The sequence below is a fragment of the Ovis aries genome, chromosome 2 (genome assembly GCF_016772045.2).
Source record: "Ovis aries strain OAR_USU_Benz2616 breed Rambouillet chromosome 2, ARS-UI_Ramb_v3.0, whole genome shotgun sequence".
NCBI lineage: Eukaryota > Metazoa > Chordata > Mammalia > Artiodactyla > Bovidae > Ovis > Ovis aries.
Window position 1 is genome coordinate 2,381,728 of NC_056055.1, and position 23,210 is coordinate 2,404,937.

The following is a 23,210-nucleotide window of genomic DNA, read 5'->3' on the forward strand; positions in this document are numbered from 1 at the left end:
AATTACTGCGTTTTGAGAGTTCGTGATCCATGTATGTACATCCTGGGTACAAGTCTTTCATCAGATACAAGTTGCAAAGATTTCTCTCTCAGTCTGAGATGTCTTTTTATTGCCTCAACAGTGTCTTCTGCGAAACAAGTTTTGTTTGTTTTTTTTTTCCCCCAGCCACACTGTGAAGCTTGTGGGATCTTAGTTCTACAATAAGGGATTGAACTTGCCCTCTTGGCAGTGAAAACATGGAATCCTAACCACTGGATCACCAGGGGATTCTCAAGAAACAGAAATTTTAAACTTTGATGAAATTCAGTTTTATCAACTTACTTTTTTACGGATCACGCTTTCAGGGTCTTATCTAAGGAATTTCTGCCTAACCCAAGGCCATGAAGATTTTTTTACCTAGTTTTTCCCTTACAAGTTTTATATTTTGGTTTTACCTTTATGTTTATGACCCATTTTGAGTTAATTTTCATACTTGGTGTGAGTATAGATCAAGGTTCATTTTTTCGCAGTGCTTTTAGCAACATATTTTGGAACCATCTCTCCTCTATTTTGCATCTTCGTCAGAACCAGCTGTGCATGCTCTGTGAGTTCACTTGCAGACTCTGCTCTGCTGCACTGGCCTCTCTCCCGACCTTTACGCCAAGCCCACCGTGCTTCCGACCACCATGGCTGCGCACCGTCTCAGAATCACACGCTGTCGGCTCTAGCTTTTAGTCTTTGTTAAAGTTGTTTTGGCGTCATATCTAAAAAGTCTTATATTCTAGGTCCTCTGCATTTATATCCTAGGTCCTCTGCATTTATATCCTAGGTCCTCTGCATTTCAATAAGAATTTCAGAATCAGATGGCCAATTTCTATTTAAAAAGTCTGTTGGGATTTTAATTGTGATTGTTTTGAATCTACAGATCGATCTGAGGAGAACTGAATCTTAACAATGGGTTACTACTGGGCCTTCCTACCCACAACAAGGTATATTTCTCCACTGACTCACATATTCCAAGCATACATTATTTTACTTAAATCACAAGTTATTAAAAAAAAAAAATGCTTTAAGGGAGGAAAAAAGCCTAAAAGGAAAATTCATCCCAAAATGCTACTGGTGAATTGTACTGTGATATTGAGTTTCTGGTGTATTTTGTATTCCTTTTTTTGCCTTTTCCAATTTTTTAAACAGTGTCTTTGTAATGCTTTGGCCTTCCAGAAGGGGCCTTGCAAGCTTGTTCGCCCCTGCTCTCACCGTTTGGTCTGTGCCAGCTTCTTCTCCCAGCTGTCACATTTCTCCTCGAGATCTTCCTTCTGTTTGCACAAAGACTCAATACACAACTGCAACGCTCGGGTCTCAGCAGTGGTCCGCTCAGCCTCTCGCTTGTCCCTCTCTAAGAGCTGCTTCTGCCACTCGATCTCCCCTCTCTGTCGCAGGGCTGTCTGCTGCAAATTCTCCAGCTCCAGCTTCTCCTAAAGAAGGTGAAAGAGGACTCAGCCGTACAGATGGGGAGCGGCTGCGTGGTCGGCCAGCAGCGAAATGCCTTGGCGTCTTACCTCCAGCACGTCAGCCTGAGTCTTCTCTAACTCAGACATCTTTTGGTCATGCTGTAGCTTCAAAGCTCGCAGCTCGTTGTTCTCAAGTTGCAACATGTCCAGAATATTCTTAAGTTCTAACAGAAACAAAGCATGGTCCAGGCTATTAATTGAATGTGGAAACATTTACAAAATGAAACAGAAAATAATGCTATTGGCTGATGTAACAATAGGTAATAAAATACATATTTGTTGTGCTGAATTAATGGAGCTAATTAATTGCATTTTGAATGAAAAAATCCTTTAAAAGTATTGCTAAACATTAATTTGCTGAAAAAATTTAAACAAATATTCAAAAAAGATCTAGTTCTAAAAGAACTTATACCCTACCTAAAAGATTTTAAATCAAACAGAAAAACTTCAAACTATATCAGCTGAAATTTATATATCAATTCTTTTGTCCTCTGAAATATAGATTTCTAAATATTAACAACTTTTTCTGATTATAAGAATATTTGTTCATTATAGAAAATCTGAAAAAAGTACAAAAGAAAAAAATTGAAACCCATCATTATCCTACCATCCGAAGATGATCACCACTGCAACAGCACCTTGACAATTTCCTTCCGGAAGCTTCTGTGTGGGCATATACACACCCTCACACACATATTTTACTTTTTAAATATTTTGGTGGCTCAGACAATAAAAAAATCTGCCTGCATTGTGGGAGACTCAGGTTCGATCCCTGAGTCAGGAAGATCCCCTGGAGAAGGGAATGGCAACCCACTCTAGTATTCTTGTTTGGAGAATTCCATCAACAGAGGAGCCTGGCAGGCTACAGTCCACGGGGTCGCAAAGAGTCGGACACAACTGAGTGACTTTCATTTCACTTAAGACTTTAACGGTCTGTTTTTCTTTAAGTTTTTTTTGACGTGGACCATTTTAAAGTTTTTACTGAATTTGCTGCACCAGGGCTTCTCGTTTATGCTTTGGTTCTTCAGCTGTGAGGCATGTAGGCTCTTAGCTCCCCGACCAGGATCAAACCTGCACCCTCTGCACTGGAAGGCGAGGCCTTAGTCACTGGACTGCCAGGGGAGTCCCCCCCACATATTTTTTAAAACAAGTTAAGACTACATGCAATGCTTGGTTTTCATCTATTTTTTCACTCTTATCAGTATTTTTGCATGTCATTAAATGTTAAAACATGGTTTTTAAATTGGTCATTTGTTTCCAAATTTTGTCATAAATTCTACTATAAGTAACTCAGCTAAATTTGTTAAACAAGGAAATTAAGGCTTATTTCTTAATAAAACTGAAAAAGAGAAATAAATATTGCTGTGATGTGCATAAATGCTTGCCCTCTCTAGATAAATATAAATGGCTACCTAGTAAGTTTGACAGGTGTGTATTTTAAGAGTTTAAGACACTGGGAGGTTGTTTCATTTTATAATTCAATCAACAGCCTGTAAGTGATCTTTCATCACACTCTGGTAGCAATGAAAATTTTGCTTTCAGCTAATTTAAATATTCCATTTATAACCTGCCTTTCTTTGATCAGAACTAAGGTTAAACCCTAAACTCACCAGTTTTATGCTTAGACATCTGCCCTAAAACTGCCTGAAGACTTTCTTCCTCTTTTTCAATTTCTTGCTTTATAAGTGAAAGCTGATTTTTTTTCTCACTAATCTGGACATTCAGTTCTCCTTTCTGAAAACTCAGTTCTTCCAGAAGACCTTTTAGTTCCTATGCAAAGAAAAAAAGAAGAAAGTCAACCCACCTCTACCAAGTTATGAACAGAAAATACTTTAAAATCAATTGTTATTAACTGTCTCACATATAAATTCTCATTTGAAAATAAGCTCATCTTGTGTTTTACATTAAGAATAGCGCTGTATTTACACTAACATATTTACATTTAAAATGTATATGCAATTATTACTATGGGCAAGGCTGTGTGTTACAGAGAAAAGGCTGATTCAGGTCCATCTCCTGCCCTCCAGGGGCTGTTAGTACCTTTGGGGAAGTAAGGCCAGGGACAGAACCATGATCAAGAAAGGCTGAGGTTCTGTAGGAAATGTGCAGAGCGTTACCAACTCAGAAGCAAGATAAATCGCTTCCAGGAAAAGCTGGGGAAGTCCCTTAGTGGCGTGAGGCTGAACTATGCAAACTAGGTCAGATCTGGGTATTCCCAGAAAGGAAAGTCCTGAAGAAACAGCATGAGAAACGCAGAGGCTGAAGACCTCAGGCATGGCCAGAAAACACGGAGGGCCAGAGGCACACGACAGCCCCAGAGGCTCGAGACTAGCGAGCTGGCGGGGCGGGCAGCGAGACTCAGGGACTCATGTCTGCATCTTGGGGGGACCAGCAGAAACATCCAGAAATAAATCTACAGAACTACAGGGCCCTTAGAAAGTACTGAGAAACACACCCTGATGTGGCTGCACTTCTCAGTCACTTCAGTTTCCCCCAACCTCAGAGCTTGCTGGAGGTCAGCTCTGGCCTGGACCATGCTTCCCTGGAGCAGGTGCAGCTCCTCCTTCTTATGCCCCAACTGTCTGTCCAAGACAGCCATCTCCTGCTGCTGGCCCGTCACCTGCATCAAAGAGAGGGAAAGAATACGCAGCTTGACCAAAGTGCTGAGATGGAGGATATTTCGTCCAGCCAAATGCTGTGTGGAGGTGGTAGTCTAATTTTAGTTATCTTGGCCGCAAGAGTCAGAAAGGCCAGGCTGGGGAATGCAGGCATGACATGCCTAATAAAGGCCCTGAGCTCGCTCAAATCACAGTGAGAACAATGACAGGAAAGCAACGATCACCCCTCAGGTCAGGGTTTCAAAGAGCTTCTCTATCTGTGCTTCATTCCAACTGACACCACCCTGGCAATGAAAGTCAGGCAGGGATTTAAGAAATTTACTCGTTTTGTAAATTTAAAACTTACAATTTTAAGGGCAATACATATTCAGTTTCAGACAAACAGAAAATGCAGACACGTGAAAGGAAGGAAACAGACAACATTCACTGCCCTCCCTTATCAGAGGACCATGTCTGCACTTTGGCAGAGACTAAAAATTCAAACACAAATATTTGCACACACACTTAACATAAACGAGCTCAGAAAGATCATGTTTTCACACTCACTCATTCAATAAGACATTGAGTTGAGATTCAAATTTGGGTTGGGCTCTATTCCTATCCACTCGGATATATGGCCTCAATCCCACTTTACTATGCATTTTCCAGTTTTTCCCACAATCAAACACATATCATGTTTATAACCGCAACACGAACGGCGGCTCCCCAGCCCCAGGAGCTGGCTTTCAAGGCGCTGCTGCCATACCTGGCTCTTCAGCTCACCCAGCTCTGCTCTCTTGGCCTGCAGGAGGGCCTCCGACTCCCTCAGGACCTGCAGGTGATGACCCTCAGCGCGCTCTGCGGTCTCGATGTCTTTCTGCAGCTTCTGCAGCCTACAAAGCACCGGCAGCACTAGAGCAAATCGGTAGAGAGGCCGAGCCCCGGGGGCCCTCACCCGGCACAGGCCCCGAGAAGCCGGGCAGAGGCCGTACTTACTCTTCTGTTAGTTTCTCCTTCTTCTTGTTTAAACACTGGAAGTCTGAGTCTTTTGCTGCAACAACTTTGTTTATCTCTTTCAAGATTTCTTCTTGCTCGGTTTTGTGCTGCTCCAAATCCTTTGTGTCAGCCTGCAACAATCTGAAATATATCGCTTTATTTCCCCCAGACTCCTTAACCTCGACATGACGTGTTATTTATCCTAAAGCAATTACCATCCTCTTAGAATCAAACTTCCCATTCATCTCACTGGGTGTATCAGTGGCCGAGCGAGTCTGCCTACCTGAGCTGCTGATCAGCTTTGACAAGGTTAACAGCTGTTTCCTGAGCTCTCCTTTCTAACTCCTCAGCATCTTTCTCAGTTTGCAACAAATTCCTCTTGGCATCAGTGAACTTTTCAACAGCATTTTTTGTCTAGAAAAGAAACTGTCATTAAAAGCAATTCAGCTGCAATATTCTCTTACAACTATTGGGATTGTAACTTGGCACAACTCTTAGAAAACAACACCGAAAGAGTGATAGAAATGTTCATTCACTTTCACCTGCCAGTTCTCAGAAAAGAATTCAGAACTGCTATATAAAACTGCTCACTGCATACTGAGACAATGAAAGGCTTGACAAATAATTGATTCGGTAAGTGATAATGCATCAACACAATGGAATATTGCGTAGTCTTTAAAATAAGATGACAAGGTAGTAACATGGAAGAATGTTAATGATAAAATGTTAACTAAAAAAATAAATTTAAAGTGGTACAAGCACTATAAGAGCGACTATATAAAACTGTATCTTGTCAACAAAGAGAAAGGCTTTCAAAATTAAAAACAGTAATTTGAGGGTGGTGAGATGGTAGATGATTTTCTATTTAAAAATATTCTGTACTATTATTTTTTTCATGTAAAAGTTATCTAAACCAAAACATCCACCCCCCTCAAAAAAAAATTTAAAAAGAGAAGAAAAAAGTGAATAAATAGCTACCCAATTAAGTGGCACAGACGTTATTTTACCAAAATTCCCTCCATAGAGATTTTTCTGTTAATAAGATTATTGATTTATCTCCAGCTGAGCTGGTCCTCACTGCTGCGTGTGATCTTTCCCCAGTCACGGTGAGTGGGGACTGCTCTCCAGGCGCAGCTGCAGGCTCCTCATTGCAGGGGCTTCTCTTGTTGCGGAGCACAGGCGCCAGAGCTGGGGCTCAGCGGTGGCGGCGCGTGGGCGAGTCGCTTTGCGGCACCTGGAATCCTCCCAGGCCAGGGACTGCACCTGCTTCTCACACACTGGCAGGCAGACTCTCAGCCACGGGACCACCGCGGGAGTTCCTAGAGCCTCCGCCTTTACTCTCGATGCTATCTTCAGTAAAATCCCATTACTCTAAGGATAGTTTAATTATGACTGGGAATCAAATATTTAATACTTCAAAACCTTCCTATACAAGATTTGGCAAAAATAGCATTTTCTTCCCTATCAGCTTGGTTTCTTTTTCTGTCTAAAATAAGAGGCTTAAAAACAATGTCACGAGAGATCCAAAAACAGAGTATCGTTAGAAGGTGGCTGGGCAGTGACTCACTGTTCAGCGAGACACTTTGCACTGCAGTTGCACGCAAGTCAGAGATGTCTGTATGTGAAGCTCACCTGGTAAACACTCTGTGTGGACACAAGAGGGTCTGGCTGGCTCCCGAAGTGCTAAATATTTCACCACACTGCTTTCCACTTTGGATGGCCAGTTTCGGCCAGATTCATCAGCAAGCCACTGGACAAAACTCATTACCCACCATGGAAAGCCAGCATGTCTCCAGGCAGTTTCTTATCTCCGTGTATGTCACGTTTTAACAAGTCTGGCACATTCCTTACAAAACACAGCGCCCTCTCCTCCCTCCTCCTCCTGAGCGAGCTGTCTCCCTGAGCCATTTTGGGAGGTGAAGGAGGAGAAGCTTACTAGCCTGAACCTAGGTTCACTTCCTCTTTCTGCCAACTACCGGTCTCAGTAATCTTTTACACACCACCGACAGGTTTTTCTCTGGTCCTGCTCACACACCTATTTGCTCTCACAGTGATCTACCATATGACAGAAGAGGCAACTGATCATCTGAAAAGAAGATGGGGACATTTTTCCATTCTTAAAAAGCTACCACTCAGAATTACTTTCATAAACCCTTCATTTCAGCTCCTGGGTAACAGATTTCTATTCATTCAAATTGGTCCATGTTGAAACAACAATGTAAAAATAGTAGTTCCTGAGGTGCCCCATGTGGATAAGGGACTTTTTTTTAACCCTGGAATTCCCATCTAGCTAAAAAGCTCTTTTGGTGAGGCAGGACTTCAGCCATGTGACCACAGGCTAGACCAGGCTCTCTGAGTTACATCTGGGAACTGGGCTAACGACCATCTAACAGGGTTGCCAGGAAAATTAAATGAAGAAGTATTTATAAAACAGCCAACGTGTGGCCTAACAGGGGCTCAATAAGAGGCAGTTCCTTTCTCTCCCCAAATTACTCTGTGTTGACGTCTCAAGAATATTACCTCAGGGCAAAAAATACTTGATTTTATATCAACTGTCAACCTGGAGAATAACTAAGAGTCTGACTATGAGGTCCATTGTTATTTTATAAGAATATAAGATTAACCCATTTAATAAACATTAGAGCCCAAGTAATTTTTAACACACACAGGATAAGGAGGTGGGGTGTGTTAGGAACTAAACGACTTTCAGGAGCTTTAAATACACGACTTCGTTTCATTCATCCGGAGCAGCCTAGGCGGTCTGTTTCTTGCTGTGCTGGGTCTTCCCTGCAGGTGCAACGTGTGGGCTTAGCTGCCACGCAGCATGTTGGATCTTAGCTCCCTGATCAGGAATTGAACCTGTGTCCCCTGCCCCGGAAGGCAGATTCTTAACCAATGGCCCACCAGGGAAGTTCCCCAGCTTAGGTTTTCTTAGCCTGAATTTACAGTTGAGGAAAGCAAAGCTCGGAGACTTAAGTGACTTGCCCGAATCCTTGCAGCTCCTTAACCAGCAGAGTGCAGCCTGACTCTGACGACTGCGCTCCTACACGCTCTCCTTCTAACCCATCCTGCGGGGGACAGTGAGCCCCTCCATCCAAGCACAGCAGCACATACTTTCTCTGTTGTGCATGAAAGTTCGCTCTCGGCTTCCGCCAGCAGTCGGTCAGCCTCCCTGAGCTCCGCTCGACGTTTCAGGAGGGTCTTCTCGATGCACTCAATTTCATCTGCAATATCCTCATGGTGCTTGAGTGATTTTTCTATTTCTAGCTCATTCATAAGACTCTCAACATTTCCATCAATGAAGTCTCTAAAAAAAATTCACATACACACACATAGAGAGATTTTAAATGTGACCATATCAATACCTACAGCCTAGTGATAAAAAGATGCACGTTGACCTTCTAATACGAGAAGGGATAGGACAGACAGCTACATCTGATTAAGCTCAAGGCCTATGTTTACCCTGGTTCAAGGTCTAAGTATACCTAAGTTCAAAGTTATGTTACCATATTTTTACTCAACGTGGCATATTGCTGACAATAAGTGAATAGTATGTATAATGTATGATGCTCCTGTTTTTCCCTTTTAAATATAAAGATTTTTTTTTTAATCAACACTTAGTCAAGACAATGCTGATACTTCAATTCTTCTGTGGTATAAAAATAAAGCAAGCCACTCCCAAGACAACCATCCGTTTCCCTCAAAATTATTCTACATTTCTGCTAGAGTACAATTGTGGTGACGATAGCTGACAAGTCAAGAAGCATAACACAGGACTTAGTAACGCAAGGCTAGAGGCAAACCTGCTTGAAAATGGGACTATCTGTACAGAAAAGCGTGAAAGTAAACTTGACATATTAACAGTTTGTCTTTAAATGAATACAGACAATTCTTACTTTCTTCTTTGACCGTTTTTGTGTTATCCAAATTCCCCCAAATGATAATTTATTTTTACAACTAGGAAAAGAAGTGGCTGTCCCACTGGCCTACATCCCCCTCAAAAACTTTACCCCCTCATATACACCTATGCAAATGAAATAACCCTCCTGTAAGCCTTCAAGCATCGAGTCCAGCCTTCTCTCGGTGGCCCTTGCTTTTTCCTGCCAGGTCTGTTAGTCACTCCTGCATTTGCTCCTACAAGGCCGAGACCACATCTCACCCACCTCAAGGTCCTCCACAGGTCTTCCTCCAACCCTGGCACATGGGCCAGTCTGGCTAAATGGACAAAAACTGAGGAACTGTCATAATTCATGGCCTAGTGCAGAAGATGCGCTTCTGTGTGACTGACCCATGCAGCAGATACTGCATTAGCTGACGAACGCTCTGCCAGACACTGGGGCACAGAGAGGGAGGCCCTGCGCCTGCCCACCTGCCCTCCTGGGTATCGCACAACACAGTATGAATAGCACTATGCCCAACGTTGCCAACTCTTAACTGTGGGAGCCTGAGGTGAGAAACCTCTTATATCAGAGGGGGTCCCTGACCTTCACCTGGAGAGACACACTGGAGCTGCGCGGGGCAGGCAGAGGACAGCGCAAGCAAAGGTGGGGCGGCAGGAGGAAAGGCGGTGTTCAGGGAAACCGCGGCAAAGCGCGCAGGGCCAGAATAAGCACTTCGTGGGAAGAGAAAGACGAGCAGAGAGGCAGGGTGCAGGGCCGGGAGAGCAGAATGTCCACTGGTGGGAATAAGCACTGCATGAGGGCACGCACGGCCAGGGCTGCAGCCACGTCGAGGGTGGGACGGAGCGACAGAGACCAGGCCTGGAGAACCTGACCTAGGGTGAGAGTGCCTGAAGGCCAGGGCAGCGACAATGAAAGAAGGGGGCCAGCGCGAGAGCCCTTTGTGCATAGCGTCAGCGGGGCTGAGAGCAGCTGGACGCCTGGGGGAGTAGACGGAACGGGCAGTGCTGAGGACAGCTAGCAAGCCTGCAGCCAGGACGACGGGGAGGGATGCCATTCTCCAAGAGCGACCACGAGAGACGCTGGCTCGGACTATTGGCCACGAGAACTTAGAAATCACCACGTGGCTATTCAACTCAACTTAGTTCTGTTCCCCAGTTTCATTAGCCACATTTCAAGTGCTCAACAACCACACATGGCTAAGGCTACTGTTCTGGATGGGACAGATCTTGAACATTCCCAAGATCACAGAAAGTGCTACAGGACAACACTGATTTTGGTTACCTTAATAACTAATTCATCTGAATCATAAAAATAAAATGGCTGATAGTTACTTTCGCTGCTGATGTTTCTGGATGGTTCTATGCAGACCTTCTACTTCGCGCGCTAAGTCTTTCTTCTCTTGCAAAAGTTCATCAATATTATGGCGCAGTTCTTCTATTTCTTTCTCAGACTGCCGCCGGGACACGCTCATCCTCTGTTCCTGCTTCTTTGATTTTAAATGCTGTATTATGTCTTCCAATCTAGAAACCTCATTCTCCTGAATAAAGAAAAAAATGCAATACTGAAATATCTCATTAGGTCATTTCCCCTTTTTCCTGCCCCAAACTGAAACGAACTGTGGTTAAAGTGGTATCTATGCCCTGAAAATAGTGGTAGCTTCCTAAGACTTCAGTTTGAAAAGAAAAAGTAAGCCAAGCCAATGTCTTCACAGGTCATAGATGCAATGGACGGACCGACAGACCCTACGACTCTTCCCCCAGTCCAGCTATGCTTTCCTGATAAACAGTCAGCAGGCACCTCCTGCGGGTGCTGTCTGGTCCCAGAGTTCAGCATCTGACAGAGACACAGACGTACACGTCTCCCCCTCCTCTGGACACATGGGAGGGGAGTGGGCTGAGAAGGCTACTTAGAGGAAGGGGTGCTCTGCTTGGTTTTGAAGAAGAAATGAAATAGGAAATATCTAAGCCGAAGAAGTAATGTACAAATATAGGAGATATAAAGGCATACCTGGGGAGCCATATAGACAGCTGGTACTAGTTGAGGGTGAAAGAGCCAGCTTAAGAGATTAACAAATGAGCCAACAGAACTGTTCCAAGAACAGTGTGCAGCAGAGCACGGCAGGCGAACAAGAGTAACGGCCATTTAACCATGCAAATATCCACAGCTCTGGAACTAGGCTGACTGATTAAAACTGGGCTCGTGGCTTCACACCCAGGTACTCGAATCCTTTATCTTCCTCTCAGTTTGCTGAGAGGAAAAGGGAAAAATCAAGAGCTCAGGAAAACATCAGGATCCAGGTGTCCTGAGTTTGAAGGAGGTACTTGCAATGCATTTTATTTCTTTAGTGCCAAAAGCTTGAAAAGTAAGCTAGGGACTAGGAAGGAATCATTTCTTGAATTTAGCCTAGAGGAGAAATATGAAATACAGTAAAATTTATACAAAGTTAAATGAACTACACTGCCTACAAATAAAGAAGTGTTATGCAGTCATTAAAATACTGCTTGAAAATGTCTATGAAAACCATGGGAAAAATGCCTGTAACGTTAAGTAGGAAAAACAGAACACAAAATTATGGGCACAAGAAGAAGAGAGCTATGGAAAGAAAGAATAATCATCAATCTCAGCAGCGAGGGATGATCCCCAGCAAAGCATTACTTTGTGCTGCTGTTACACGTGTTTACACGTAAACACATGTCTACACGTGTGTGCACAAGCACAGGCAGGCACGCGCATGTGCCGGGTCACAGAGCCGGACACAACCGCAGCGACTGGGCAAGCACATGCCCACACATACACACTCATACAGCGCTTATCAACAAAAACACACACAATAAGCCTTCTTTAAACACGGCTAATTTCTGGGCTGAAAGCATTTTTGTTATAAAATGGTTAAACTAGACCACAACTTCTGACTGGCACCCTAACTTCTGACCAGAACAGTATTTTAATAACAGAAAGTTTGCTGGGTTCTACACATCAGCCTTAAAAGCACACTTCTGGGACATAGGCTCTGAGGCGGCCCCCAGGGAAGCAGTGTGGACCGGGCTCGCGCATCTCCCCACTTACTAAGGCGTGGTGCTCCGGGACGTTGCAGTGCAGCACGCCCACTGGGATGAGGGGGACAGAGAAGCTGGGGGGTGGGGGCCCGTATACAATGGGGGCACCGGCAGGGGGCGGGCCATACACAACAGTGCCAGGGGTGAGAGGTTGGCTACTGTTGGGCAAGGGAGGCGGCGGTGCGTAGAGGGCCATGCCCTGCGGTACAGGAGAGCCGTCGGGGAACACGGTGTACATCAAGTATCCAGAAGGAGGGACGAACGGGCGGTCGTCGTGGTCATCCAGCTCGCTCTCCTCCCGGCTCTCTCCTCCACTGTCTGCATCTTCAAACAGAAACACAGGAGTGTGTCTTATTCCCTTGGCTTACTAGGTAAACACACTTAGCAGAGAACAGCGGCATTCAGGCCAAGATATGAGAGATGCAAAAATAAAATTTTGTAAAAAGGTCAAAAGCAGTTTTGAAAAGTGGATCGAAACAGGGATTCCAATTCTTTCCACCAGGTGAACCTGAGTTTCTCCGACACCTATCCATTGGTTCGCTTTTGTCCCGTCTTCACTCACTCATCATTCAGCAACATTTGGGTGCCTGCTTCATGTTACATGAGGCCAGCAGGGAAGTGCTATGAGACCCACAGCACCAAGCTCCACCACTGTCAGGGCGCACAGCCTCTCTCGGCGGGGGTTTGCTCACTTATCTCTCCAGGAAGCAAGAACTAGCTGTGTTTATCACTGATGACAGAGAACCAAGCACACAGCAGGCACTCCATTTCCTGAATGAACAAATTCTCAGAATGTAATATTCCCATTTTACAGATTAACACTCTGAGAGCAGCTAAATAATTTGCCTAGTATGACACAGCTACTTAGTGAAAGAGCTGGGATTTACCCCAGGTCCGACTCTTTCCTCTGGGGCTCTGGAAGACAGACCTGCAATACTTCATTTCAGTTGCAGTAACTACCTAGTTTGCTAACCCCGAAACAAGGATGTAAACTGCCACGTTCTAGGAGCACAGGTGAGCTGCTCAGTGTGCCTGGGTAAGGCAGTGAGGAGGAAGGGTCCAGAAGAAGAGTGCTTTTTGAGGACCTGGGTCTTCCTGAAGTCATGATGAGCAGGAATAGTTTGGGAGAGAAAAGAAGAGAAGAACATTCTGAACAGAGGGGCTCAAACACGGAGGCGTGAGACACAGCACGCAGCTGGGCATGGCTGACAGGCAGGAGAGCGACGGGAAGGGAGGCAAGGGGGCCACTGGCCAAGACGAGGTCACAGAGGGCCTCCCGAGCAAGGGAAGAGACTGGGCTGTACCTTATGGATTTCAGGGGACCAAAAGTCATTAACCAGGCAAGAGAAATGCAACTTCCCGGATGTGATCTGACTTACCTTTATTTGGAAACGATTTATGTAACCCGCTCCTGATAGGAGAATAAACCCAGTATCCCGAGGCAGCTGGAGGGGCACCGTCTTCCTTCCCGTCCTGCTGTGGTTTTCTAATAGGAGTTGAGGCTGTATACTTCAGCCCGACACCAGAGTCCTTAGTGGCCTGAGAACTGTGGCTGGAAACCTACACAAATGACAGAAGCGCACAGCATCTCTTAAAGATAAAAAGACTGACGTGGAGAAAGATCAGCGTCTACAGCAACGCCGACACAGAACTGGTTTCTCTTCCTGCATCATAGCTCTCGTTCTCACATGAGAGTGAGACGCGGGCACGCGGTCATACAGCCTGTGTGGGTGCCAGCCTCCTGGCCCCGCACTCATCCTCCCGAGCGGCCTCTCTCCTCTCGGTAAGATCGTGGAGAGCAGGTGCTCACCAGGCTGCCTGGGGGCTCCGTCTCCTGCGGCGCTGGGGGCCGGGCCGGGCCTTAGAGCTCTACTGTTACGCTCCTTCTCCTTCCCAGTTGCAGGTTGGCCCTCCAAACCTTCAGCCAACTCGGGCTCTGCTCTAACTTAACGCTGCTTCCACCTGTGGCCCTGGTTGTGCCAAGATGTCTGGCTTCCTTAGGGATCTGGGAGGAGGATCTTAGATTCTGCTCTTGGGGTTCTGAGGAAGCCCACACGTCCCTGGGATCCCAGCGGGTTACGGCTGCTTCTCCCGACTATGGCTGTCAGCTGATTCCAGCAGGATGGAATCCTTCCTTCCTTCCCAGATTCAGGCCACAAACCTTCACTCTGTGCCCACTAAACACCCCTCAACCCTCCTCTCCTCCAGCTCCTCTGCTCTAGCCTCTTCCATCCTTCACCCAAGTGAGTTCAAACAGCCCCACGCAGAGCAGCTCACGCACTGCAGGTCTAGCCTTCACACTCTGCCAGACTATTCCTCCGAAGCTCGAGCTCTGATCATGGCACACACAACCGCAGTTTCCCAAGGCCTATAATTAAGGGATTCTGAAGTCCCTTAAAAAAAAAATTCATGGCCCCAATCTACTTTGCCTTTCACTGTTCCCATCCCACCCTCAAGCCCCGCAAGGCTACCTGCCGTGGCTAACCCAACGCTCCTCATCCTTGCGGGCTGTCCCCTCGCTCCTGAGAGCACATCCTGTGAGGGTTGCTTAGCACTTACTTCACGCCCCTGCTTGTGAAGGCTTCTTTCCTAAACATTCCCATGAGATAAATTTGTAATTCTCTGCAACGGGGGCAGAGACGTCTGGTCTATTGTCACGTGTATGCCACTGTTTTGTAATTACACTGGTGTAACTGTGTTCCTCCCCAGCTCATGAACTCTTGGAGGGCAGGGGCTGTATCATTGATCATGGCTTCCCACCAAAGTCTTGCACTTGACCTAGACCTCAGTAAGCACTGAATGAATGACTGTTAAAAGGAAATGAAATCCAGGTGCCTAGCTTTCTGTCTCAGCCTCTGTATAATTCCACTGCCATTTTCAACAGTTTCAACAGGCTCTCTGGGCTCAAGTCACTTTATCTCCCTTATAGGATCCTTATTCTAGGAGCCCACCACATACACCTGAGCATGAGTGGGCAACTGCCACATTCCTTGGGAACGCCCTACTTCGATCTCAGTGTAAACACTTAAGAACCTCAAGGCATGGCTTAGCCTAGATATGTTGTTCTTGACACCGGATCACAGATTTACGGAAGGCAACTTTGTTACATTTTCTTAAAGAAAACTTAGTATATATCCCCAACAACACAGACTTCCTACCTTTGATGATGATGGTGGTGGCATAAAGTACCAATAGCCTCGTCTTTTGAAAGGATCTGCCATGCTGCTGATATAATCGTTCTGGTAAGAAACTTCACATCGGAGTTCAGCAATTTCTTCCAAAATATTTTCAATGCCTCCTCTGTTATCTGTAAAGGAAAGTTATTCCATGAGTTGGGCATGAAGTCATCTACTTCCTTTCTCTCTCAAAATACAAAAGTGGCTCCACGAGAGCCGATGACTCTTAGTTCCTCACAGCTGTCCTTTGGTAGTAAGCGTTTGCTGGCACTTAAAGAGGACAGATACCCCACTGCTATTCACTTAGAAAGCGAGCCAGAGAAAGAAACAGATTTGTAAACATTCCTTTCTTTGAAAATACAAAAATGAATCTCTTCTCTCTTTGTAATCAAGTCCCTTGATACTGCACTTATATACACTGGAAAAAGTTCTTTACTTATTAAGCTAACTATCACAGCTCTATAAATCAAGCATGGGCTTGACTGGTAACAAATCAATCTGCTAAAGGGAAAAAACAAACAGAATGATCTGATTTTAAAACCAAAGCCCAGTACTGTACCAGCCCCGGTGAGGTCTAGTAGGTTCCGCAGCCTCGCGATCTCTCTCCTCTGTTTCTCCATGGTCTCATTCAATTTCTCGATTTCCAGCACCTGTGAGCTTGCTCCTCGGGTGCCTACCTCTACTTTCTCCATCTCAATTCGAAGCTATTTAAAAAATCACATATAAGAAGTTGCCAGTGAATATTCTTTTCCAGATGCATTTCTCCTTGCAGTGTGATTTATAATCGTCTGACTTTTTACTTCTACTGCACTAATGAGGAACCCCATTCCTCTGGGCATTTAAACCGCGCAATGCCCGGCACACAGCAGAGGATTGAGTACTGACTGACTGCTGACGGGACCTCAGAATCCTTTGAGAGGGTCCCTACCACAATTCAATCGCTTAGGAACTGAGAAGGACCCAAGAAGGAGGTGGTCTCACGGGGTCCCGGCACTGACCTGCTCCTCCCTCTCCCTGAGGAGGTTCTGCAGGAGTTCGATCTCCGCTTCCGCCCGGGTCAGATCCCTCGCAGCCTGTGCTGCCTTTCTGCTGAACCGCTCTGCTTCCTGCAGGTCCTGCTGGGACGGAGGCGCGGGGAAGGCAGCGCGGCACTGCGGGCTGTGCTCTCCTCTCTCCCTCCCAGACTCAGCCTCTGCTCTCGTCGGCTCGCACGCCCGGCTACCTCCTGCACAGGAGGCGCCCGGCCCCACCTCGCCTACCCATCACTTGGCAGCCCCTCAAAGCCCTCTGTGGGGTCCAAGTGAGCAGGGTGCTACATCAAAAAGCACAGACCAGCTTTTCCTCCCCTGTCCCACAGTCTCCCATGACTGGGGGGACTCTGGGCTCCCGTGGTTAGGCTTCTCCCTCCTACGACCCGTAGTCTTAATCGCATCAGCATTTGAGTCCTATACAGGCTGTGACAGACTCATCTCGGGCAGGACTCATAATAACCCTGTGAAGAGACCCATGTGCCTCTATACGTGATGGAAGGGCTGAGGCTCAGGAGGATGACCCCAAGGGCCTGCAGACTCCTGCTTAGCTGTGCGCTGACAGCTGCCGCCCTCAGCAGACCCCTACCCTCTGAGGGGAGGATGGTACGCTTCATCTGATGGTTCTTTGGGGACTCTCTAGAGCACCACACCCATGGCAGGGCTGTGATGGTGGAAGTGCACCCATCAGGTCTGAAGAGAAACAGACAACTTTACGCAAGAGCCAGAGTCTCTAATGAGAGCTCAAAAATGCAAGGGGCTGGTGCCTCGGCAGCGGCAGCCTTGGTGGGCACTTGCTGTGTGTGGGACTCACCTCTGCACGCTCCTGGTTAATTTTCATAACGGTGCCATGAAGGGACTTGAGTTGGTCTTTGGCAATGGTGAGCTCGGCCGTGGCTATCTTATCAGAGGCGGCCACAGCCTTCTTTAGTTTCTTCAATTCTTTATCTAAACCCAGAACCTGCGCCTGAGATTTGGCATCTTCAAGTCTCTTCTGAGATAAAACAAACAAACAAACAAAAAAACAGAGAGATGACTCATTTGGTAGCAATGAACTAAGATGCAAGCCCCATGCGAGCAGGGACTCTGTTCACATACCCCATGCCTAGAACAATACCTGGTACACAGCAGGTGCTCGGAGTTAAAAAATAGAAACGCCTCCAAACTGTACAGTAACTTAGAATGAAATCAGTACACTTAGTCTGGAAGCTTTGTGCTCGTAAATCCATTCATCTGTTGGAAAAACCTTTCTTGGCACCACTGGCAAGCAATGGACCAGCCCCTTGTGATCACTGGGGCATATGGTGGTAAACCAAACAGACCTGCCTGCCTGCTGCCCTCGAGGGGCTTATGAGACACACATGTGAAACGAACACCGAGGCAAATGTGTAACTGAGACTGTGAGTGGTGCTCTCAAGGGAGAGCACAAGGGACCCACCTCTGTGAGAGGCTGGCAGGAGAGACCTAGACTGGTGGGAGAGGGATTCAGGGAGAAGAGAGGGGGAGAGGCGTGGTGCAGGGGGAGCCAGAACTTGGGGGTCTCGGGGACTGCAAGCAGCAGCACGGTGAGAAAAGGGGGCGCCAACGGAGGCCAAGCCTGCGGCGGCTCAGAGGCAAAGGCGTTTCAGTCCTTATCCTAGGAACAACAGAGGCTGCTGGAGGGAGAGGAAGATGGCAGGGACTGACAAGAGTCTGTTTCTGTTTTGTGCTGGCTGCTCCGTGGAGCCGGTGGTAAGTGGAAACGGCGGCTGTGCCGTGGCCGCAGCCGTTGTCCAGAAGAGATGACATGTCACGGTGGATGAGGCTGGTGGCCCTGGAGAAGGACAAAGTGCAGACACTCCAGAGAGATTCTGGAGGCAGACTCGTAAGACTAGGGAACTGATGTGTTCTCACTAGAGCATGAAGGAGGCCACTCACAGGGGCTGGGAGAAGGTACAGAGCAGTGCAGCCTGACAGCGAGGTTCCAGAGAGGAGCGAGGCGGCCGCCATCCGAGGCTGCAGACACTCCCAGTGCCACCACTATGCAATGAGGCGGCTGCCCATCCGTGCCTGGCAAACACTCCCAGCGCCACCACCTGGAAGCGAGGCGGCCGCCATCGAGGCTGGCAACCACTCCCAATGCTACCGCTATGCCTGGATGGGTGGGTTTTAACTCAGGAACACTCAGCCACGAGTGCAGGGCTAAAGAACGCAGACAGCTGCTGTTCTGTCACAGAGGACAGGGCAAAGGAGCAAGGAAGCTGAGGATATCTGCAAACGATGACGACAGTGGGAGACCGTGGGATTTAAGTTGGACAAGGAAGAAAGCAAGGACAGGAGAGCCACAGGCAAGGAAAGCCGGGGCTCAGGCGCTGGGATCATGCGGCGCGAGGGCGCTGACGGCAAAGGAGGCTGTGGTCAGTCGGGGTGCTCCGCTCGTGACCTCAGAGACGCTGGGGGCAGCTTCTGAACTGCACAAGGTGTGCCAAGGGGAGTAGGGGCTGCGGTAGCTCTGGAGAAGCTTAAGGAGAGGCCAGGGAATCAGAAAGAAAAGTGAGGAGCGGAGAAGTAATGTTCCACAGATGTGTCCAGTTTGGAAAGGGGCGTGGAAGGAGGCAAATCATCCCAACAGCACCTAAGTACCACCCAGCCGACTCTTCGCGCGCTCCTTACGTCCCAATCCCCTTGTTTCCGTCTACCACGCTCCCTCGTCTCAGGCTCCAGATCCAGTGATGTGCACCCAGGCCTCTCTAGGGCAGGCCCCTGAGCCAGCCGTGCAGCTGGAGGTGGCCGTGGGCCGCAGCCCTCTGAGCTGCCCCTTCGCTGAGGGCAGGGCCCTGGCAGCAGGGCTCGTGTGTCTCTTCCCTGGCCCTGCCCACCTTCTTCTCTAACTCCTGGAGCTGGGCTAGAATTCGCTCCTTCTCCTCATCAGCTTCCTGCAGCTGCAGATCCGTAAGGCCTTGGATTTCTTCCATACTTTTTAGGTTTTCTTGTAAATAGTGAATCTCATTCTCTAACTGCTGAATTCTTGCTTCGTGTTGCCTCTTGTCAAAATTAATCTGTGAGGAAATCAAGTTTCAAAACTGATTTTTAAGCAAAATATTTTTTGAGCAAAATAAACACCTTCTGGAGAATTGTATTTCATTTTACTAAAGAGTATTAATGGCTTACTGGGGATGGGTTAATCACAACTGTTCTCTAGGATCCATTTTAACATTTGCCTCATTAAAATAGCTACATCAAAAACTCAGATTCTGGCACCATACTATGCTCTAGCAACGCGGTGTTACTGACCTGCATGTTAAGAAACAGCTCACTTGCTTCCAAAAGCAAGGAAAACAGCGTCCTGCGGGAGCCTGACTTTGCCATCGGGCACCACACTCAGGGCTACATTTCAGTCACACACAGCCTGACTTACTAGGAGTGAAACTTAACAGCAATTACTGTATTTTTAAAAAATTATAGCTTTATTAATTATACCTTAAAGGTATAATTACCTTTATCAAGGTAAAATTAATATAACAAACACTTTTTTTTTGTGGCCATGCCATGCTGCTTGTGGAATCTCAGTTTCCCACCCAGGGATCGAACCCCAGCTCTTGGCCATGGAAGTGAGCAGTCTTAACCCCTGGACCACCAGGGAATGCCCTACACTGTATCTACACAAAAAAGGCAGCAAGGTGACTTGCTGAGAAGCGTGCATGTGTTCTAAAGGCTTCCCTCCGGCTGCCTCCTGCCCATGTCTCACCCTTGCTTCTAGCGCGCTCTCACAGGCCTTCCTGAACGCCTCCTGTCCATCCGCCAGCTTCTCCCGATGCAGAGCCATTTCTTCTTGGAGTTTTCTTTCCCTCCCTTGGGCTTCCTCTTTCTCCCACTGAGAACGTGTCAGCATTTCACTGAATTGTATCTGCAAGTCAGCAAGACTTTTCCCTAAGACATCTGAAGGACTGTGGATTCTGGTAAGGGGGGAGAGGAAAGGTGTTATAAACGTGACATTTTATTTTTGACACTGGACGCAAGCACGCCAGTAACACTAGTGCATGAGAAGAAGAGCTGTGTGGGACGGCACCTGTTGTCAGTCCACAGCAAATCACTGTGCATCTCCAGAGCGCAAAGCATTGTTTTATCAACTGATGCTGCCGCTCTGAGAGCACAGGCTACCTTCAGGCTAACAATGTGTGTTCAAAGAATAAACGTCCATTTCACATTTTCAAATTAGCCTGTTTTTCTTTAGCTATTTGTTTTCTACTTAAAGTGTATAATATGACTCTACTTCCTGACCATCTGCAGTAAGCTTTCAAGAATGAGTTACTCATAAAACCTTTATGTTTTTTAAATTAAATAATAACAAAACATATAAAAGATTAAAAATATCAGTGATGGACAACTTGAATTAAGTAATCTGTGTCTCAATCATGGTCATATGATAAGGAGAAAACCTTACAAAAGAAATCAGCCATCCACAGTTGCGGAAAGGGGATTTCATCACTGAAGCCCACATTCGCAACTCGGCCCACTCTATACCAGGCGGTCCTAACCTTCTATTACCTCATCTCTCCAGCTCCTGATTTCAATTTTCTCCTTACTTCATCTACACGAGCTGCCACTTCTTCTGGATGAATCAGACCATCAGCTACATGATTAAGGTGACTCTGGAAATCTTTAAGCTGCTGTTTTAACAGGTTATTGTCATCCTATGGAGGGAGGCAAAATGAAGAGGGGTAAAAGTTACCAAAACAAAATTTAAAAATACACTCACACATACACGCACAGCCTCTATTATTTACCATATAACAGTTCTAGCCAACTTCTTTCACCAATTTTTAAAAAATCCTTTCCACTTCGGCTGGCAATATCTGAATCCACTGATTAATCCAAGTCACAAAAGACACGAACAGGCGCTACGATCTGTCGTGGTGACGCCACAGGAAGCACCTGTGGACACGACCTTCCTCTTGCCAAAAACTAAATGACGTGAACCTAAATGAACCTCTGCATAAGAACATGTGAATCAACGCCGTGGGGATGTGGCCAGCAAAATCTAGACTACGGGAAGCTCTACAAGGCAAACACCTGGTTTTCTTCAGTGTGGAACAAAGGTCAGAAAAGAGCAAACCTGTAGATTACAGGAGACTTAAGAATCAAGTCAACTAAGTGCGCGGTGAACACATCGTCTGGGTTCCAAAAAACACTTCTAAAAACGAGACAGTTTCAATATTCTTAAGGTATCTGACGATATCGGGGGTGACCATAATTTTAAGGTATCACAATGGCATCTATGTTTATGTTTTTGTTTTTTTTTCTGTCCATGCCGTGCAGCTTGTGGGATCTCAGCTCCCCAACCAGGAACTAAACCCTGGCCATGGCACTGAAAGCCCAGAAGCCTAACGACAAGGCCTTCAGGGAATTACTTTATGCTTCTTTCTAAAGCCCTTCTTTTCCAGAGACACATACAATGGTATGTTATTTACAGATAAAATCAGATGTTTTGGATTTATTTCAAAATAATTCAGTGTGAACAGATGTGGGGGTGGGGTGTGGAGAATGTTCAGTTCAGTCGTTCAGTTGTGTCTGACTCTTTGCGACCCCATGAATCGCAGCATGCCAGGCCTCCCTGTCCATCACCAACTCCCAGAGTTCACTCAAACTCATGCCCATCGAGTCGGTGATGCCATCCAGCCATCTCGTCCTCTGTCGTCCCCTTCTTCTGCTGCCCCCAATCCCTCCCAGCATCAGAGTCTTTTCCAATGAGTCAACTGTTCATATGAGGTGGCCAAAGAACTGGAGTTTCAGCCTCAGCATCGGTCCTTCCAGTGAACACCCAGGACTGATCTCCTTTAGGATGGACTGGTTGGATCTCCTTGAGATCCAACTCTCAAGAGTCTTCTCCAACACCACAGTTCAAAAGCATCAATTCTTCGGTGCTCAGCCTTCTTCACAGTCCAACTCTCACATCCATACATGATCACTGGAAAACCATAGCCTTGACTAGACGGACCTTAGTCGGCAAAGTAATGTCTCTGCTTTTGAATATGCTATCTAGGTTGGTCATCACTTTCCTTCCAAGGAGTAAGTGTCTTTTAATTTCATGGCTGGAATCACCATCTGCAGTGATTTTGGAGCCCCCCAAAATAAAGTCTGACACTGTTTCCACTGTTTCCCCATCTATTTCCCATGAAGTGATGGGACCAGATGCCATGATCTTCGTCTTCTGAATGTTGAGCTTTAGGCCAACTTTTTCACTCTCCTCTTTCACTTTCATCAAGAGGCTTCACTTTCTGTCATAAGGGTGGTGTCATCTGCATATCTGAGGTTATTGACATTTCTCCCAGCAATCCTGATTCCAGCTTGTGCTTCTTCCAGCCCAGCGTTTCTCATGATGTACCCTGCATATACGTTAAATAAGCAGGGTGACAATATATAGCCTTGACATACTCCTTTTCCCTTTGGAACCAGTCTGTTGTTCCATGTCCAGTTCTAACTGTTACTTCTTGACCTGCATTTAGGTTTCTCAAGAGGCAGGTCAGGTGGTCTGGTATGCCTATCTCTTTCAGAATTTTCCACAGTGTATTGTGATCCACACAGTCAAAGGCTTTGGCATAGTCAATAAAGCAGAAATAGATGTTTTTCTGGAACTCTCTTGCTTTTTCCATGATCCAGAGGATGTTGGCAATTTGATCTCTGGTTCCTCTGCCTTTTCTAAAACCAGCTTGAACATCAGGGAGTTCACGGTTCATGTATTGCTGAAGCCTGGCTTGGAGAATTTTGAGCATTACTTTACTAGCATGTGAGATGAGTGCAATTGTGCAATAGTTTGAACATTCTTTGGCATTGCCTTTCTTTGCAACTGGAATGAAAACCGACCTTTTCTGGTCCTGTGGCCACTGCTGAGTTTTCCAAATTTGCTGGCATATTGAGTACAGCACTTTCACAGCATCATTCTAGAACCTCCCAACAAGCTCTCAAGGTGGAGGATGTTATAGATT

At 46.4% G+C, this 23,210-nt stretch overlaps 1 protein-coding gene across 8 annotated transcripts in view; it reads right to left on the bottom strand.

The window, feature by feature from the left end:
* The window catches only part of CNTRL (centriolin), an 89,912-nt gene that overhangs the window by 15,665 nt on the left and 51,037 nt on the right, over window positions 1-23,210 (bottom strand). For all 8 annotated transcript variants that reach the window (XM_027964049.2, XM_060410786.1, XM_027964048.2 and 5 more), the window contains 18 exons: window positions 20,773-20,918; window positions 19,973-20,180; window positions 19,104-19,283; window positions 17,060-17,239; window positions 16,216-16,332; window positions 15,777-15,921; window positions 15,200-15,348; window positions 13,421-13,601; window positions 12,052-12,365; window positions 10,317-10,522; window positions 8,198-8,390; window positions 5,367-5,497; window positions 5,084-5,224; window positions 4,854-4,980; window positions 3,946-4,110; window positions 3,101-3,260; window positions 1,539-1,654; window positions 1,237-1,454 (listed from right to left, as the gene is read on the bottom strand). In XM_027964049.2, the coding sequence (XP_027819850.1) occupies window positions 1,237-1,454; window positions 1,539-1,654; window positions 3,101-3,260; window positions 3,946-4,110; window positions 4,854-4,980; window positions 5,084-5,224; window positions 5,367-5,497; window positions 8,198-8,390; window positions 10,317-10,522; window positions 12,052-12,365; window positions 13,421-13,601; window positions 15,200-15,348; window positions 15,777-15,921; window positions 16,216-16,332; window positions 17,060-17,239; window positions 19,104-19,283; window positions 19,973-20,180; window positions 20,773-20,918 (3,077 nt within the window). The remainder of the gene's footprint in view (window positions 1-1,236; window positions 1,455-1,538; window positions 1,655-3,100; window positions 3,261-3,945; window positions 4,111-4,853; window positions 4,981-5,083; window positions 5,225-5,366; window positions 5,498-8,197; window positions 8,391-10,316; window positions 10,523-12,051; window positions 12,366-13,420; window positions 13,602-15,199; window positions 15,349-15,776; window positions 15,922-16,215; window positions 16,333-17,059; window positions 17,240-19,103; window positions 19,284-19,972; window positions 20,181-20,772; window positions 20,919-23,210) is intronic.